At 41.6% G+C, this 20,426-nt stretch overlaps 1 protein-coding gene across 1 annotated transcript; it reads right to left on the bottom strand.

Annotated features, from left to right (window-relative positions):
• Nucleotides 1–3,147: 3,147 nt before the first annotated feature.
• On the bottom strand, nucleotides 3,148–17,786 carry CT55 (cancer/testis antigen 55). Its single transcript, XM_059051256.1, is given in 5 exon segments — nucleotides 3,148–3,288; nucleotides 4,278–4,454; nucleotides 5,615–5,727; nucleotides 16,731–16,817; nucleotides 17,714–17,786. Coding segments are annotated over 5 exon segments (591 nt in total).
• Between the last annotated feature and the right edge of the window lie 2,640 nt (nucleotides 17,787–20,426).

Here is a 20,426-nt window from a genome sequence, read left to right as displayed (position 1 = left end):
CTTTTAAAAGATTTGTTTCCCAAAAGCCCTTAAGAAGCAGGAGGCATTACAGCAACATAAAAATCCCCTGGCTAAACAGGAGACGGAAATATAATACATTTAAGTGCCAGCATCTTCTTGACTTGAAAGAAAAAATAATATGCTAGAAAAGACTGAGGCTTTTCTAAACCAGAAATTGAGATCATGAATGTGGTAGCTTGTCAATACAGTTCTTTTTGCCATTGCATTGTGCTATTATCCTACCTTTTTTAAAAAGTAATTTTGCAGGATAACTGAAATATGATGTATAATGGGTTTATTAAAAAGCCTGGAGCAGGGCTTCCCTGGTGGCGCAGTGGTTGAGAGTCCGCCTGCCGATGCAGGGGACGCGGGTTCGTGCCCCGGTCCGGGAAGATCCCACGTGCCGCGGAGCGGCCGGGCCTGTGAGCCGTGGCCGCTGAGCCTGCGCGTCCGGAGCCTGTGCTCCGCAATGGGAGAGGCCACAGCAGTGAGAGGCCCGCGTACTGGGGGGGAAAAAAAAAAAAAAAAAAAAGCCTGGAGCAGCACAATCAACAGCAGCAGCCCGGTTTAAATTCAGTGACAAAATTATGACCCAACTGCTCATCATCTACTGTTGTTATAGTTAATAATCATGCTTTACACCCTGCAGAGATTCCTAGTCATCATTTTCCTGTTCTTGCTTTAGTCAAGCCTGATGATAAACCAGTGCAGAGCAGAGAGTGTGTGCATGTGTCTGTGTGTATTAGTGAGGGTCACTTATTTCTGTTAAAAGTCTGTATTAGCGGGCTTCCTTGGTGGCGCAGTGGCTGAGAGTCCGCCTGCTGATGCAGGGGATGCGGGTTCGTGCCCCGGTCCGGGAAGATCCCACGTGCCGCGGAGCGGCTGGGCCCGTGAGCCGTGGCCGCTGCGCCTGCGCGTCCGGAGCCTGTGCTCCGCAACGCAAGAGGCCACAACAGTGAGAGGCCCGCGTACCGCAAAAAAAAAAAAAAAAAAAAAAAAAAAAGTCTGTATTAGCTATTGCAGCAATAACGTCCAAAACTCAGTGACCTATAATAACAAGCATTTATGTGTATATTCACAGTTCTACACGTTGCTCATGAGCTAGGGTTTGTCAGTTCTTGGCTGGGTAGCCCTGTCTCAGATGTGAGTTGTCTGAGTTTGGCTCCACGCTGCAGGCTGGATTCAGGTCAGCTCCGTGTGCTGTAATTCTGGGCCTAGGATGAAGGGGCATGTGCTTCTCATGGTGGGTCACCACAACATCAGGGGCAGTTACTCACATCACATACTCTCATATCCCATTGGCTGTATCGTGCCATTTGGCCAACCCCAAGGCTTTTCAAAAAGTCTTTAAAATGCACCAGCTCTTTTCTGCTTCAGGACTTTTGCATATATCATCCTCTCTATTCAATAGCCTTTACTCAATAAATGTCTACTTACTCTCCCTTTCTCAAGTGGTCTTCCCTGACACCTAATCTAACATGGTCCCCACCGCTATTATCTCACTTTCAGAACAGCCTATTTTTTCCTCCCCAGTCCATCATAATTTTTATTTTCATGGTTACTTAAGTGATCACATCCACCTTTCCCATTAGACCAAAAGTGTCACTGACCAAGAGGCTAAGCCACGGCCTCTTTTTTTTTTTTTTCACCTTTGCATTGAGAGCATTATATCCAGCCTGGTATTTTAAAAAATGTCTGTTGAATGAATGAGTGAAAACCATCAGAACCCTGTAGGGAGAATTTCCACTTTTCAGATGTACTGAGTTTACAGGTTTGGAGACAAGACAGACAAACACGACTGATTCCCAGCTCTATTTGTTAAAATGCCTCTGTCTTTTACAAAATCACTTGACTTCTCTGTGCCTATGTTTGCTAACTCTGTTCTCCCTCACTCTGACCGTGTTTTTGAGGATTAAATGAGATTGTGGATGTAAATTCCTAGCCCAATGCTGTGAGGATGTCGTTGGTCAAAATTCAGTCCCCAACAACAGAGCTCCAGTCTCATTCTCACACCAAAGAGTCCGCATTTTAGAGCCTGTGTCATACTTTCCGATTGATGTAGTGCAAATTGTGCTCTTAGATACTATAAGAAAGTAATATGATGTGTGGAACTTGAAACGAATAAACACTTTCCTAACTGATTCTTTAAGTCTCTATTTCACATTTATGTTTGCCTTTTGCCTGAAATAGATGGGATTTTTACAGGCAATAGGAATTGTAAAGACTATAGAGATGAAATTCTCGAAAAGAGTGAACAGCATTAACAAGAATAAAACAAAAGGAAAGCATGAAGCACATTTCAAAAGCAGTGCATGTCCCCTTTGGATGAAGAACTTGCTGGTCCTAGTCACTAGGACATAGAATATAGTGAGTCCAAGGTGTAGTTCCAGAGACGGCAGGTGAAAAATTGTTTTATGACACTTAAGGTTGAGCTCAAGACAGACTGCAGTAGGTGACTGGTTACACATTTAAGGAACTTAGGCAGCACACCTGGGTGGGAGTGGAGATTTGAAATTCAGATTGTAAGTGGCATCTGGTGCCATATGTGTGACCAATCAAATGCACTCGGGTCTTATGTTTACAAGGCTTCAGAACCACTTGAAGAGCTGACTTTAAAATGCAGTAAAGGGAGTGAATTTGTCTATGACTGAATCAAAAAGGTGAAATGTACCATCTGATTTTTATTCCTGATATGGGATGTTTTCAAGCGGGGGTGAAAAATGTCCTAAAATTAAGATTGTGGTGATGGTTACATACTACTGCAAAGATACTAAAAACCACTGAATTGTACACTTTAAATGGGTGAATTGTATGTTCTGTGAATTACATCCCAATAAAGCTGCTTAAAATAAAAAAGGCACAGGTAAGATTTGGCCCAAGGGCTGTTGTTTGCCAACACTGCTCAGAATGATTGTCTTCTTTCTTTTCCTTCGCTGTATTTATCCCTAAATGAGCTGAGGGGAATCTGTATATCAGCACTTCTGCTACCCGTTGCCAGCACACCGGTTGGGAAGCTCTACCACAGAACACTGGAGCCCCAGAAGTGTGTGGTGGCAGGTCCCTGTGTTTACATGTGACTTATTAAAACCCCGTTTCTAACCCAAGCCAGACTCATACCTTCTGCTCCCCGGTCCCAGCACCATGACGTCATCCAGTCAGGGAAAGCAGGTGCTGCACTGAGGAGAGTAAGATGATCAAGGACCCTGCATTCAAAATGGTGGCAAAGACCTCAGAGTCAACATAGCCCTGAGGCAAAATGTTCAAAGTAAAGTACTGCTGGGCCGGCCCCTGTGAAAGCAGATTCTGGAGTTTGCTAAAAGGATGAAGGGAAAGTATTCACCCCCCACCCAACCACTGCACCCCAGGTGCTGATGTGATTCACTCACTCCAGTGAGGAAGTTTGTGAAATGGCAGCTGGGATTGAATCACCACCGATTAGGTTTCTGATAATCCACTGTCAATCTCCAAGAACAGTCAGTCTTCCACAACAACCAAACAGGAGAATTCACTGGAGAGCTGCTAGAATCCACGGCCCACGTGTCTCTCAAGTCCAATGGACTTTTCTGGAATTCCTGCAGCGTGTGGTGCCCCTTTCTATCCGAACACACCAGGGGTCAGGAAGCCAGGCAGGCATTCACAAAACACAAGTTCCATCAGGGCACAGAATTTTGGCCTTTGTGTTCAACGCTATAACCCTAGTATCTAGCACACAGGAGGTAATAATCACTATTTCTGAAGTGAACCAATACGTGACTATCTAAAATTTAGAGAATATTGACTCCAACTACTCACCCATAAGGTGGGGAACTAACCACTAGATGGTTGAGTGGTCCCACTGGACCTGTAACACAAACTCGGAATATCAAAAAAAAAAAAAAAACGAACTATGATGCACAATGTGTTCTAAAGAAACATTTCTCGGATTAGAAACTCTGTCCTAAAGGTGAAAAAACCCCATAGAATGTAGATTAATATTTAAAAATAAACAGATCCACTAAAAATAAAAAATCATAGACATAAGATTAGTACAAAGGATGAAGATGAAAATGTCTTTAATCAATAATGAAAAATGCCAAACACCCTCCAGAAGATGCACTCCATTTAGCCAGCCCACACAGGATTTGAAAGGTTGTCTTTAAATTAACCGTTGAGGTTTACTAAGCTGTTGTTGTGGGGTTTTTTTTCCAAAACACCTTTAAACCAGGCCCTTTACTGCCAAGAGAAGAAAAGCTGCACAGGCAATAAAAACGCTGCTGTCTTATTGACCCCCTTTTCACTAGAGTCATAGGAATTGCTCTGCAAACATAGCAGGACTGAATGCTCTCCACCACGACCGCATCGACGACATCGGATACTTGAGGTATGTAGCCATCAGGAAGTTTCAGAGAATCCAGGGTGAAAAAGATAGTATCATCTACCACCCCATTTCTTCCCTGTAGGCTAGTAATGCAGCCCTGTAATTACAAATAATGGAAATATTTATGTAAAACGGTCGTGCACTGTCACAGGGTCTGCACCTTCTCACTCTGGCTTTAATTGGTAGGTCACTCCACGGACTTCCCTGGTGGTCCAGTGGTAAAGAATCAGCCTTCCAATGCAGGGGATGTAGGTTTGATCCCTGGTCAGGGAACTAGGCTCCCACATGCCGTGGGGCAACTAAGCCCACGTGCCACAACTACTGAGCTCATGTGCCTCAACGAGAGAGACCACATGCTGCCAACTACAGAGGCCACATGCCCTGGAGCCCGGGCGCCACAACTAGAGAGAGAAAAACCGCATGCCACAACTAGAGAGAAGCCCGCATGCCACAACCAGAGAGAAACTGTGTGCTGTAACGAAAGATTCCACATGCCTCAATGAAGATCGCGTGTGCTGCAACTAAGACCCGACACAGCCAAAAAAAGAAAAAGAAGAAAAATATGTAGGTCACTCCAAATCAGTGATTCCCAACCTGCTTGGCACATTTGAGACACCAGAGTGGAGCACTTTGTAAAACTACCCATGCCAAGACCCCATCTCACACCAATTAAGTCGGAGTCTCTGTGGATTCGAGTCTAGGATTAGAAACTCTGCTCTAAATAAATAACATACTACGTCCATTAACCTCTGTAGTTACAATGGAGAGAGAGAAAGGGATTGAGTGAGAAAGGGATGTGGTGGCAAATAGACTATCATTTCCCCCACTTCTTCTGTCACATTTCAAGCTTCATCTGTACCTTTGTGCAAACTGTATTTCTCACTCATGTTCAGTCTCCACTACCACAACACGCCCAGCGTTTACTATAAGCTCTAGTCCCACCACCCAAGCCATTCATTCTTCCCCAACAATTCCCTGAACATGATTTGTTGTCTGTTCTTGTTGCTCGCAGAACATTTTAACACCTCCCGAATCAACTGTATAATTAGATCTTAATTATATGTCTTCTACATTATGCTCTAATTATTTCCTTTCAGAAGCACCACCTTTTCAATAAGAAAATAAACTCCTCTCTGGCAAAGAATGTATTTTCTTTTAGGTTTCCCCAAACACCCAGTAGAATCCCAGGCAGGAAAAATTATCACCACAGGCAGGCTAAGCAGAAACAAATAACAAGGCCAACATCAGATGGACCACCTCGTGCACGTGCTTGTGTCACAGAGGCTTCACTGAGAGGGCCTTTCTGCTCCGCGTGTCTGGATGGGTGGAAAACTCAACTTCTACTCGGTCACCCTGAGAAGGCTCAAAACCTAAAACAGCCAGGGAGAGAAATCAAGTTGGAATTATCTCTTAATGTTGTCATGTGAAATTTCGCAAGTTACTTTGACATCAGAATACCCTAAAATAGTTTGTATGACTTTGAAGGTACATTTTGAACATTTAAAAACAGGTAACCTGTAAGTCTTCCTGTCAGAAAGGAAGTTTATAATCCTTAAGGCATTGATTCTCTCTACTGACTTAAGGTCGACTGGAATAAAGCATTAACTGTGCATCTCAGAGCAATCTTTCCGAGAGCAGCACAGGATTTATCAAACCGTGGGTCACATTCACAGCTCCTTCTGGAGAGGAAGGAAGGTATGTAAGTAAGAGCACACCACATATGAATCTCCCTGCCTGAGTTCAAACCTTAATACTGCCCCTTACTCAATTTACTTAACTCTCTGTACCTTGATTTCTTCATTTGTATAATGAGAAGCACGATAGTAGTACTTACTACATAGAGTTGAAGAGACAATCGATACATAGAAAATTCACAGAATAGCCGTTGGCACGGAATCAGCACCAAATAAATGTTGACGGCTGTTAGTGGGAGCAGTGGCAGTAGACCATATTGCTGCAGAAAAAACCAATTTTCTCAAGTGTTTTGGACTGATGATGAACTCTATATGTTTTATACTTTTCAGTTATCAACAAATATTTACAGATTTACACAATAAGTTAAAAGCGAGTCACAGGATACAAAGGGACCATGGACGATTTGAAGCCAATGGAATTATCAAATGCTGCTACTGAAAGGGAAACTTGGTACAACCACTTCGGAAAGTTGGCAATATCTGCTAAAGTTAAACATTTCTGTACCCCATGATCCAGCATTTCTGAGTTCCATCATAGCCCCTTCCTTGTTCTCCTTGGTTCCATTACAACTAAATTTTAGAATGACCCAAGACCACATGAGGGACCTCCTCTCTCTCTCTCCCTCCCTCTTTCTCTCTCTCCCTCCCTTCTTCCCTCCCTCTCTCTCTGTCTCTCTCCACATTTCCTTTGTGTGGCTTTATATAATATCCATAGGCTGATAATTCCAAAATGTATGTAACTGGAGCTCTAACCAACTTCAGATTCATACATCCAAGTGTTTACTCAAATCATTACGTCTAAAGCTAAGCTCTCGCTAGTCTTCTTGTGCACCCAGTTTTGCTCCTCAGTCTCCCCACATCTCAAAGACGGAAACTCTACCCTTAGCATTTTTCCAACAAGACAGTTAGGAGTAACACTTGATTCCACTTTCCTTCACACCAAATGTCTAATCCATCAGTCAATACTTTCACTTCTACCTTCAAAATATTTCTAGAATCAAATCAATCCTTACAGCCTCCCCTTCTACTAATCTTAGCCAAGTCTCCATCATCCCTCATCAGGACTACTGCAACAGACTCCTAACTTGTCTTCCCAATTTCATCCTTGTCCCATATACTCTGTTCTCAGCATGCCAGCCAGCCAGAGTGAACATCTTAAATCATTGTCCAAAGCCCCCCAAAAGGCCAAATCCTTACAAGGATCTAGAGATCCCTATGTGGCTCACCTCCTTACTCTCCTCTTTCAGGTCTTTACTGAAACTTTACCTTCTTAGTAAAACCCTCCCTCAAAACGTTGCCTATTCAGCAGTTTCAGGCCTAGTCCTAAGAATTTAGCCCTGAAAAATAAAATCGTAGGTTCACAAGAAGACTCGTATAAGAATCTTTTTAGCAGCTTTATTCATAATAGCCCAAAGCTGATAACAGCCAACATGACCTTCAACAGGAAAACGGAGAAGCTGTGATATACAGAATGAACTACAGACACATGCAACAACATAGATGAATCTAAAAATATCCTCCTGAGTTAAAAAAAAAAAAATTAAACAAAGGAGTATGTATGTCTGAGTTCATTATATACGTAAAATTCTAGAGAGGCAAATTAAATCTATGGTGGGGAAAAAACCCAAAACTGTATTTGCCTTGGAGATGGGGACAGGGGTTGACTGGGGAAAGGCATGAGGGTAATGTTTAGGTACACGCATTTGTAAAAATCCAAAGACACTCAGAAAAAATACTATAAACAAATGATGAACTTGAGTTGCTGACACACCTGTTGAAGTATTCAGGAGACACTATATAAATGTTTGCATTTTCCTTTCAAATAACATCAAAGATATAAGATATAATGATGGATGGATGGAATGATGAATACATGGATAGAAACATGAAAAAACCAAGTATAATAAAACGTTAGTGGTAGACGCCAGATGGTAGTTGTGTGGTGTTCACAAAATTCTTTCAAATTGCTTTTTTTAAAGAACTTTCTTAATAAAAACACAAAAACTTAAGCCAGGATGGTAAACTTCCACTTCATCATTCCAGTTGCAGTTAACAGAGTTCTCCATAACATGGTAAATCTGAACTACAATCAGCAATAATCTGCCTCCCTTTTCCAAACTCTTTCCAAGATACAAGATAACTAACTCTCCTCTTCCAAGGACCACATGGAGGGTGCTTGATGATAAAACAAAATGTCCTTAATGGTGAGTGACTAGGGACAGTTAACTCCAACCAGTCTCAGGTGGTGATAGGAGAGGTAACAGATGCTTCTGGTCCAACCAACTACTTGGTAGACCAGTTAGTCATGCTGTGGCACATTCCATGGCCTAAAAATGGCAAGATTATGTCACGCCATCAAGTTGGCAGGATCACCGAGAAATGTAAGAAACTCTATGTCAGGTTTACATGAAACATTTGTGGGAAAAATCAGATCAGATGTCCTCTCATAAAGTGTAGAGATTAGTCCTAATGCTCCTGTTATAGTATAAATCTATAACTCCTTATTTGTTTAATAATTTGGTAACCCTATTTTAGTTTTCAGTAAACCCTTTTGGCAGTAATGAGCTAAAAAATGAATGCATGTTTAGGGAAAATGAAAAATGAATTGATTTTCCAAGAAGGTTGATGAACACATGTCTTGTGCAATTCACCTGTGTTATGGACTGAATGTTTGTGTCCCCTCCAAATTCGTATGTTAAAGCCCCGACCTCCAGCGTGGCTGTATTTGGAGATGGGGACTCTAAGGAAGCAATTAATGTTAAATGAGGTCATTAGGATGGGGCACTAATCTGATAGGATTAATGTTCTTATTAGAAGAGACACCAAGAGCTTGTTCTCTGTGTGTGTGTGTGTTTCTCTGTCTCTGTCTCTCTCTTGACCTGTGCACACACCAAGGAAAGGTCATGTGTGATCTTGGTGGGGAAGAGAGCTCAAGAAACCAAATTGGCTGAAACCTTGATCTTGTACATCTAGAAGTATGAGAAAATAAATGTATGTTGTTTAAGCAGCCCAGTCTATGGTATTTAATTATGGCAACCTGAGTAGACTAAAACAACATTTAGTCTGCCAACATTTACTCTCCACCATGGGGGCCATAGTGATATCACTAACCACAAGAAAACCAGAGACCCAAATCCCCTTAAGCATTTACTTTATAATGTAGTAGATTTTTAAAGAAATAGTGTCCAAAGACAAAAAGTTAACATGAGAAGATGAAAAAGGCTCATTTACATATAATTCTATGATATAGGACTTTTATCAACTAACTGCTCTAACATAATTTCAACAATGTTTTATTCCAATTTCTCTTAGGTACATTGGAAAAGTGAAACAATAGCTGTTAATATGTTAGCTCCATTAGGAGAAGAACTTCACAGACAGTTAAATGTTGTACATAAACAATCTCATAGGTTACAATTTCAGATACTACCCTGAGTCCATGACAGAATGAAACAAAACAAGGCCATTTAATAATTCTGTCTAAGCACAGAAAAAAAAAACAAGGCTACTATGCCACCCACAAAATACCCAATCATAGAATTGCCCCTGCTTTCTGAAAGCATCCAATCTAGGGCTAACCACTGGTTTTCTTAGACTTCCAAGTCAGCTAACTAAATCTCAAATCCTATAATAGGTTCTTTCTAATACCCTCTTACTGAGACATGCCATGGTTCCCCCGTGGTGTGTGTTCTCTCTCTCTGAAACAAGTCATCAAGCCAACTTGGTCTTTGGCTGAAGAGCATTGACAAAAGTTGTGAAAGCCTTTTTTTCTGGCAAAAGTGAAATATCTAATACTAATATAAATGCTGTTATAAATGCAGTTTACACTGGGGATACAACGATTTGTTTTTGCAGTGCTCATACAAATACAAATTTGGAACAAAGCATCATAGTAAACGTAAGGTTGTTAGAAACTAAAAAAAAAAAACAAAAACAACTGATAGAGCAGAAATATACTTGGAATTGGTTGTGGTGCAAGCATAATTCATAACCACGTCCAAACATTTATGACGTTCAACCAGTTGAAACCAAAGCCATAGTAGTCAAAATTTAGAAGATGTGTGTGTGTGTGTGTATTTATATTTTCAAAATAACTGAGCTACAAAACTTCTGGGGCAAAGTTAATACTGAATACAAAAGGAAAATGACTCAGCATGGTTAGTTTTCTCTTTTTTTCACACTAGTTGTCTCTTTTCGTTGTACTGGTCAGATTTCAGGCATGCTTGAGCCTCTGAAGGACTACTGTGTAAATCAGCCCAACTGTCTTAACGTGGTAGTGATTTTTTTAAATGAGTATTTTCAATTTTAATTACAGTCTGTTTAAAATCAGCTGGAAATCTTTAATCAAAATATTCAGGGCTTCCCTGGTGGCGCAGTGGTTGAGAATCCGCCTGCCGATGCAGGGGTCACGGGTTCGTGCCCTGGTCCGGGAAGATCCCACATGCCGCGGAGCGGCTAAGCCTGTGAGCCATGGCCGCTGGGCCTGCGCGTCCGGAGCCTGTGCTCCGCAGCGGGAGAGGCCACAGCAGTGAGAGGCCCGCGTACCGCAAAAAAAAAAAAAAAAAAAAAAAAATATTCAACATACTGCCCAAATTCAGGTTTTACAGCTTTTGGTGAATTACAATTATTGACATGAAGTTTGCAAAGAGAAAGATGTTGAAATTTTTCCCTAAAAAAATGGAGGAAGGGAACAAATTGAACCACCAAAGCTCAAACGGTGTACAAACTTGAAATCAGATAATTGTACTTGGGAACATTTCAGCATGTGGCAAGAATCTCTGAATGTAGCTCTTATTTTGTATTGGAAACATTTCTATTGCCTAACAGAATGGAGGGAAATTAAGAAAACCTATGAATTTGCCACTGGATTGCAATTTGATGAAACGTTCAAAAGTTTCCATTAATGTTTACAGAAGGGTTTTTTATTTTTATTTTTTTATTTTTTTTATTTTTTTATTTTTTTATTTTTTTTTTAATTTTTGTGTGGTACGCGGGCCTCACTGTTGTGGCCTCTCCCGTTGCGGAGCACAGGCTCCGGACGCGCAGGCTCAGCGGCCACGGCTCACGGGCCCAGCCGCTCCGCGGCACGTGGGATCTTCCCAGACCGGGTCACGAACCCGTGTCCCCTGCATCGGCAGGCGGATTCTCAACCACTGAGCCACCAGGGAAGCCCTACAGAAGGGTTTTTTAGAAATAATTCTGCTTTTGAAAAATTTATAATATTATTTTAAAGGTCAAAACATAAAACCATAGTTAGTCATATATAAATACCCCAAAAGCAGATTTAACTTTAATCACTTATAACACCCCCTTTTAGCCTCAAAAATGCCTCAGTTTGGACAACAGAGGATACGGTCACCCCCTACAGCTAAGGCGGTAGGAGAGGGTGGCCCTACAGAAGCTCTGGCCTTTGGCAGAAGTATAAAGTCACTGCCAACGTGCAGCCTGGCAATGAGGTAGCTAAGGGAATAAATATTCCAACATTTCCCTGCCCACTCCAGTCTCCTGCTTGTGTTTCCCATTGGCCAAATTCCATCATAAGAATGTCAGCAGCTGAAGAACAGGGTCCTTTAGTCACTAAAGAGGCATACTGAAACAGGGAAGCTGCCTCTGGATTAAGATGACTGACTATTGGGTGATTCAAGGTATAAAGTCCAAAAAGGATAAGACGGCTATGTGGAACTTCCTTTTAACCTTTCAAGTGAATACTCAAGCCAGTATATTCTGAAAAATGAAGAAATAACCTTACTTGTGACCCCAGGCTTCTACCTCAGGTTGCACTGGTTACATAAGGATATATAGGATTTTCTAGGACTGTAATAGGGCATGGCCTGAAACATACGAAAGAAATAGCAACATTGTGCACTTGGTAGATGTCCCCAGCCTCACATCCTTCACGAAAATGGTTAAGATTTATTGTTTATTCACATAAAATAATAATCTGAGGGAATTCCCTAGCAGTCCCGAGGTTAAGACTCTGTGCTTCCGCTTCAGGGGGAGTGGGTTCCATCACTGGTCAAGGCCACATGCCGCGTGGCAGGGCCAAACAAAATTAAAATCTGAGACCCATCACTGCTGTTAACCATTTTCCGTGAGCAACATTCATAGATCCAAACCCTCAAAACTTGTCTGCAAAACGGGGCTGATCACCACCATCCTGTGAGGCAGATAAAACCCAATGGGATCTTGGACCTAGAAGCACCAATGAGACCATCTCCCACTGGCATACAAACACATTCATGCTGGGCAGAGAAGAACATACACACACTCGGTTCCTCCCTTTCACACACTCCTGTCACCCACGTCTGCATATATTCACAGCCCACGCACTCCTCAACCCGCTTACAATTTTTTTTTCATCTATACCATGCTATCAGAACTGATCACACCAAGGTTACCTCAGAAGGTTCCTGAGAGGATTAAATCTGATAGGGTAAATTCCGTACTTAACACAGTACCAGATTCCATAACATCTGGATCCTACTTTTACAATCTCATTTCATACCCATCCCTCGTTCGAGTTCCTATGACACCTACTTACTATACTCCAGCCATCCTGCCCTCCCTTCCGTTCCAAGGACACGCCAAGATTTTTCCACCTCAGGGCTTTTCCAATGTTTCTTCCCTTTGAAGTATTTTCCCCAGCTGGCTCCTTCTTCAGGTCTCAGCTCAAGTGTCACCTCCTCAGAGAGGCCTTCCCTAATCTGCTATCTATAGTAAACCTCACTCTACTCCCAGTTTTACTATCACAATGCCTTCCCCAAGTCCCAGAGAGCAGAACACAATCTGCATCTCTCTGGGCGGGGGTGGGGATAGGGGTGGGGGGAGGCTTACTTGCATATTGTCTGAGTTCCACCTCATTAGAACGTAAGTATTATGAAAATAGTACCTGGAACAGAACGAGGCACTCAAGTATCTATTGAATGAACATAAACAAGGAAAGTACATACACGGACTCCCCGTTATGTGGAACAAAAAAAATTAACACAATTTTTCCTTCTTTTAGATTCCTATTATGTTTTAAATTATAATTGTTTTTTGCCATTTTCATTGGGTTTTATAGTCAGATTAAAGTACTTAAGACTCCGCGCTCCCAATGCAGGGGTCCTGGGTTCAATCCCTGGTCAGGGAATGAGATCCCACACGCCTCAATGTAGATCCCATGTGCCGCAACTAAGACACGGCGCAGCCAAATAAATAAATAAATATTTAAAAACAAGAAACAACCCTCCCCCCCCAGAAAAAAAAAAAACCAGCAGCTTTCTGACAATTCTAAGTATGACTGCTTAGGTGCTCAGGCCTTCTTTTTCATTTACTCTCTCTTTCACCCTAGAGAGTCTATTGCTCCAATTCACTCAATTTATTTTGCAGCAGTAAATTTCTCCACCTGTGTTTTGGGTCCCATCCTCTCTTTACTACCAGGGACCTTGTTCCATCAGTCCTTCCTGCTCTCTTCTTCACCTTCAATCAACCTCTTTGGCATTACAAACATCTCCAAGTGTTTCCCATCTTGAGAAGCATTACTCCTAGCGAGGGCCACCATTGGTGGTAACTTCCCGTTGGCATAGTTATAGGGACCAAAATATTGCCTTTGGAGCTTAGCAATCACAGGGGCCTTTACTCCTAGAATTAGGCATTTCGAATAAACGGGTCTTAGAATCCTAGTTGCCACCAGACAATCATCTTCGGGGACTTCTCATTGGGCTTAAACAGGTACAATATTTTTACTTCTATTCATCTTTCAGAATCCAGCCTGGCAGGGAGTTGCAGGGGTATGGAGTCCAGCTGGGAAAGCGCCTCAAAGAGGCAGCCTTCCCCAGTTCTTTCCATAGCACTCAATCATTCTCTCTCTTATGCTCAGTAATGTGGTTTTTTTTTACATTCTTTTAATCACATTCTTTTAATGTCTGTCTCTCTCAATTAAACTATGAGCTCTTTGCACACGGGGTTTAATAAAGTCTTAGTTATCTTGGTCTTGCCAATATCTAGCACTCTATCTTGAGCTGAATTAAACTCAAACAGCATTAACAAATGATCACTTTAGGCATAAAACAACAAAATGTTATACCTGATAATTAATGGACACACACACACACACACACACACACAAACACTTGTAAAGTGTTGGAGACGGTTACTGAGAAGACATGACAACTGGTTGACCCACAAACTGGACCTGGGCAATTAGAGGCTCCTCATCTCCTCATCTCTTCCATTGCCTTGGAATGTATGATCCACCCACCATTCCCACATTTCAAGGACGCAGCCTTGAGAGAGTAAGGTATTGCTGAGACCATTTGGGTGGTATACGTGACCAAACCCTGTTAAGGCCTCTGTACAAACAGTTAAAATTCTGATGGGCAGGTACAGAGATCTACTTGTCTTGTGCACTCAAGACAAACCTCGTATATTAAGTTCCCTTGCTTTTCAAACCTGCTCCCTACCCATCTGGAGTGGCCTGCCTCTTTCTAGGTCTCTCCTTGCCCTCTATGTACAGGGCCAGTTTGGGAACCAATAGAAAGGTACAAGGCTACATCCAAACCTTATTTTAAAGCGTTTAAATAATGAAAAAGTATCCCTACATACTTGTAAGATTTTTCAGTTAGATTAGAAATTCAATGCTTATATGAACGGAAAAATGACACAAATACTAGTAACTGCATCCAATAAACGAAAATGCAACAAGTGATAGCATGAGCTTTTAAAAACATTATGCATCTGTCCCTTGCCGTACATCATTTTCAAGTCCAAAAGTCCACCTCAAGTATTAAAGAGCCTCCCATTGGAGCCAGGGACAATGGAGAAATAATTCTAGTGTAAAATCCTCTCACCAATTAAGCATGTCCCAAACTTGACCCCAGAAATGATACCTGTAACCATTTTCAAATGCAATCTATAAAATTAAAAACTAAGTAAAACCTAATTTTAAACTTTAAAAAATGTAAATTGTACCTTTACAAACAACGTGTAGAGAGAAGAAGTTGTGTGATGAACGTAGTTAACATCTTCCATCAGAGAGTTGGTACAGTCAAGTGAAACTCTAATACAGGAGTCTGGCAGTCCATCACCATGGCAATTATCACAGAAAGCATCCACCTGTGAGATAAAGAAACAGTTACTTCACGCACAGCAAAAGTTTAAAAATCAGAAACACATGCTTAACTCGTTGTTTGAGAAACGGTTTAAACAATTAAAATAAACAGTGGTGAATATATTTCACCTGACAAGCATATCATAGACATGAGATGAGAAAATAACGTCTGAGCTTCACATCTTTTTTATTCTATTTTTTAGAGCAGTTTGCGAAAACTGAGCAGAAAGTTCCCATATATTCCTCTCCTCCACCCTCAGTTTCCCCTATTACTAGCATCTTGCATTTGTTCAATTGGTACATTTGTTCAATTGATGAAGCAATATTAATAAATTATATTTAATTAAAGTCCATAGTTTAAATGAGGGTTCATGCTTTGCATTGTACTGTCATTTTTGTGTGTGTGTGTGTGGTACGCGGGCCTCTCACTGTTGTGGCCTCTCCCGTTGCGGAGCACAGGCTCCGGACGCGCAGGCGCAGCGGCCATGGCTCACGGGCCCAGCCGCTCCGGGGCACGTGGGATCCTCCCGGACCGGGGCACGAACCCGTGTCCCCTGCATCGGCAGGCGGACTCTCAACCACTGCGCCACCAGGGGAGCCCTGTACTGTCATTTTTAAAACGTGTCTGAAAACGTTATTTGTGCACCAACAAGTTAAATGTACTGATCACATTAGATTCAAAGATAAAAGATATACTGTTCCTGCCCCCAGGAATTCACAATCAAAGGGGAGTAAAAGGCAAAAGTAACCAATTCAAAGCAAGTTCTGAAAGTTGGTAAAAATATGTGCAAAAATTGGTTTCTGGGAATTCCCAGTACAGAGAGAATTTAAGATTCAGAGAATACAGTGTCAATTAGTCCAATAAAGCTGAAGCATAATTTGATCATACATACTAACATGGTAAATATCTGTACTGAGATAATGGTTGCATGACTCTGTAAATTTACTAAAAGTATCATTGACCTATATGCTTAAAATCGGAGAATCTTACTCTATGTAAATTGTACCTCAATAATAATGTTTTTAATTTTTTGCATTCTGATAAAACCTTTTACTTTATTTCTTCTTAAATTTTTTATTAGAGTATAGTTGATTCACAATGTTTCATTAGTTTCAGGCGTACAGCAAAGTGAATCAGTTATACATATGCATATATCCACTCTTTTTTACATTCTTTTCCCATATAGGTCATTTCAGAGTACTGAGTAGAGTTCCCTATACTACACAGTAGGTCCTTATTAGTTATCTACTTTATATATAGTAGTGTGTATATGTCAGTCCCAGTCTCCCAATTTATCCCCCCCTTCCCCCTTGTAACCATAAGTTTGTTTTCTACATCTGTGACTCTATTTCTGTTTTGCAAATGAGTTCATTTGTACCATTTTTTTTAGATTCCACATGTAAGTGATATCATATGATATTTGTCACTCTCTGTCTGACTTAATAAGGCTATTTTTAAAAAGTGATTAAAATGCATGTCTGGGGGCTTCCCTGGTGGCGCAGTGGTTAGGAATCCGCCTGCCAATGCAGGGAACACGGGTTCAAGCCCTGGTCTGGGAAGATCCCACATGCCGTGGAGCAACGTCACTACTGAAGTAGATCAACTCATTGATCAAGCCATAGTCACTACAGAACTTTGTCACGATTCCCTGCACAGTTTTTAACTTGGTGTCACCTAAGAGATGAGTAAAGTAAAGATTTCATTAATCAATCTCAAAAGCAAACACATATTATAAAGAAACTCTACCAGAGGAAGATATAGTAGACAATGAACTAAATCTAGAAATAAATTGGGCTAGGCCCGTGTGCAAATCTTTGAAATTCAGTTTGTCTGAAGAATAAAATTAGGGCTTCTTATTGTTTAAAAAAAAGAAAATCGAGCTAGATTTGAGATACAGATGACAATGACAGTAGAACATAGTGGTGAAGTGTGCTGGATTTGGGAGGGAGGATGCTGAATAGTGAAACACTGGTTCCACTATTTCTTTGTTTGGCACAGTGGCTCCATGCCCAAGGCAGTAGAGCTCTAAGGTGAAGAACGTTGAGTCTGGAGCCCCACCGCCTGGTTTTGAATCACACAACTCTTCCCTTTGCCTAAATCTTTGTAACCCTGGGTTCATTTCTTAACCTCTCTGAATTTGTTTTCATCTGTAAAACCAGGGCAATGACAATGTCTACCTAAAAGAGTGGATCTTAAATGTTCTCACCACAAAAAAATAAGATAAGTATGTGAGGTGATGGAGGTTTTAACTAGTTTATGGTGTAAGCATTTCACAATATATACATATATCAAATCATCACATTGTACACCTTAAACTTACACAATGTTATATGCCAATTATATCTCAATAAAGCTGGAGAAGAAAGCTTGTAATAAATATTAACTGATACATACAAGTCAACTGTTTAGAACCATGAATGCCTACCACAGGTTAGAGCTTCTGCTAGTTGCTGTCATGGTATCTGCATCTAGACAGTCTAAAGTCTTTAAAGCATCCATTATTCTTATATAATTTCATCGTTATCAACAACAGCATCAACAGCACATCTGGAAATTCTTAAACAACTCACCAGACAGAGCACATAAAGAGATCTGGGGATTTAAATTTAGCCCAGGAGTCAAGATGGCAGCATACGGACACATGGAGTTAGCATCTCCCCACAACTAGGGTGCCTGCTGGCCGCTGGTGGGGGACCCTGATGCCCAAGGAGATGGGAGGAACCCCAAAGTGAACCGGTAGGACATAGGGGGACTGAGGGGGGAGGAGAAGGGGAGGCCAGACAGGATCAGTGCCCCTGAGGCCAGGAAGATCAGGAGAGGCAGGTGAGAGGGACTCTCGGGGAAGAGAGGGAAAGGACCAGAAGGCGATTGCCTGGCCCACTCAGGCCGGGGAGGCTGCTGAGCTGCCAGGCCGATCCCCTGCCCTCCAAAGCCCCCTTCAGGCCTCGTGAGTCCTTAGGGGCATAGGAGTGAGGCCTGGGAGATCAGGATAGGCAGGTGGGAGGGGCCCGCCAGGAGGAGCAGGAGAGGAGAGGAGGGCGTTTGCCCCACCCACTTGAGCCCAAGAAGCCTGCTGGGCTCCCAGGTGAGGTCCCCTGCACTCTGAGACCAGGGGTGGGGGGCACGTCTGGGTCCCTTCTGTTCCTTGAGCCTAAGCCCCACCCCCCACAGCCCCCAGGGCCTTTTCCAGCCCTGTGGGTCGTAACCATAGGCCCTGCCCACCACCCAAACCTCGCCCTTGCTTAGGCCCCGCTCTCCACAGCCAAGGCCTCCCCCCCTCTTTTTTTCTTCTTTTCCCTCCTCCTATTTTTTACTATTGCGGTACTGATGTACCTTCCAGTTGTTGATTCATCTATATTTTTATTTTTATATTCTCTAACATATCTGTTAGTTTCCTAGTCTAATTTTATTTTTTACTTTGTTATTGTTCTTTTTTTTTGCCACCCCTTGTGGCTTTTGGGATCTTGGTTCGTGAACCCAGGGTCAGACTGAAGCTACTGTGGTGGGAGCTCCAAGTCCGAACCACTGGACTAACAGAGAACCTCAGACCCCAGGGAATATTCACCAGAGTGAGGTCTCATGGAGTTCCTCATCTCAGCATCAAGACCCAGCTCTACCCAACAGCCCACAAACTCCAGTGTTGGAAGCCTCAGGCCAAACAACTAGTAAGACAGGAACACAAAACCACTCATAAAAAAAAAATGAGATGGCAAAAAAATATGTCACAGATGAAGGAGCAAGGTAAAAACCTACAAGAACAAATAAATGAAGAGGAAACAGGCAATCTACCTGAAAAAGAATTCATAGTTTTGAAAGGAAAGATGATCCAGAATCTCGGAAATAGAATGGAGGCACGGATTGAAGAAATACAAGAAATGTTTAACAAGATCTAGAAGAACTAAAGAACAAACAAACAGAGATGAATAACACAATAACTGAAATGAAAAATACACTAGAAGGAATCAATAACAGAATAACTGAGGCAGAAGAATGAATAAGTGAGCTGGAAGACAAAATGGTGGAAATAACTGCCAAGGAGCAGACTACAGAAAAAAGAATGAAAAGAATTGAAGACAATCTCAGAGACCTCTGGGACAACACTAAATGCACCAACATTTGAATTATAGGGGTCCCAGAAGAAGAAGAGAAAAAGAAAGGGACTGAGAAAATATTTGAAGAGATTATAGTTGAAAACTTCCCTAATATGGGAAAGGAAATAGTTAATCAAGTCCAGGGAGCACAGAGAGTCCCATACAGGATAAATCCAAGGAGAAACATGCCAAGACACATATTAATCAAACTGTCAAAAATTAAACAGAAAGAAAACATATTTAAAGCAGCAAGGGAAAAACAACAAATAACACACAAGGGAATCCCTATAAGGTTAACAGCTGATCTTTCAGCAGAAAATTTGCAAGCCAGAAGGAAGTGGTGGGACATACTTAAAGTGATGAAAGAGAAAAACCTACAACCAAGATTACTGTACCCAGCAAGGATCTCATTCAGATTCAATGGAGAAGTCAAAAGCTTTTCAGACAAGCAAAAGCTAAGAGAATTCAGCACCACCAAACCAGCTTTACAACAAATGCTAAAGAAACTTCTCTAGGCGGGAAACACAAGAGAAGAAAAAGACCCAGAAAAACAAACCCAAAACAATTAAGAAAATGTTATAGGAACATACATCTCGATAATAACCTTGAATGTAAATGGATTAACTGCCCCAACCAAAAGACACAGACTGGCTGAATGGATACAAAAACAAGACCCATATATATGCTATCTACAAGAGACCCACTTCAGATCTAGGGACACATACTGACTGACAGTGAAGGGATGGAAAAATATTCCATGCAAATGGAAATCAAAAGAAAGCTGGAGTAGCAATACACGTATCAGATAAAATAGACTTTAAAGACTGTTACAAGAGATAAGGAGGGACACTACATAATGATCAAAGGATGAATCCAAGAAGAAGATATCACAATTATAAATGTTTATGCACCCAACATAGGAGCACCTCAATACATAAGGCAAAGCTAACAACCATGAAAGGAGAAATCGACAGTAATACAATAACAGTAGGGGACATTAACACCCCACTTACACCAACGGACAGAGCATCCAAACAGAAAATAAGTAAGGAAACATAAGCTTTAAATGACACAATAGACCAGATAGATCAAATTGATATTTATAGAACATTACACCCAAAAGTGGCAGAATACACTTTTTTCTCAAGTGCACATGGAACATTCTGCAGGATAGATAACATCTTGGGTCACA

This window comes from Kogia breviceps, chromosome X (genome assembly GCF_026419965.1).
Source record: "Kogia breviceps isolate mKogBre1 chromosome X, mKogBre1 haplotype 1, whole genome shotgun sequence".
Classification (NCBI taxonomy): Eukaryota; Metazoa; Chordata; class Mammalia; order Artiodactyla; family Physeteridae; genus Kogia; species Kogia breviceps.
This window is presented reverse-complemented; position numbering and strand designations above follow the sequence as displayed.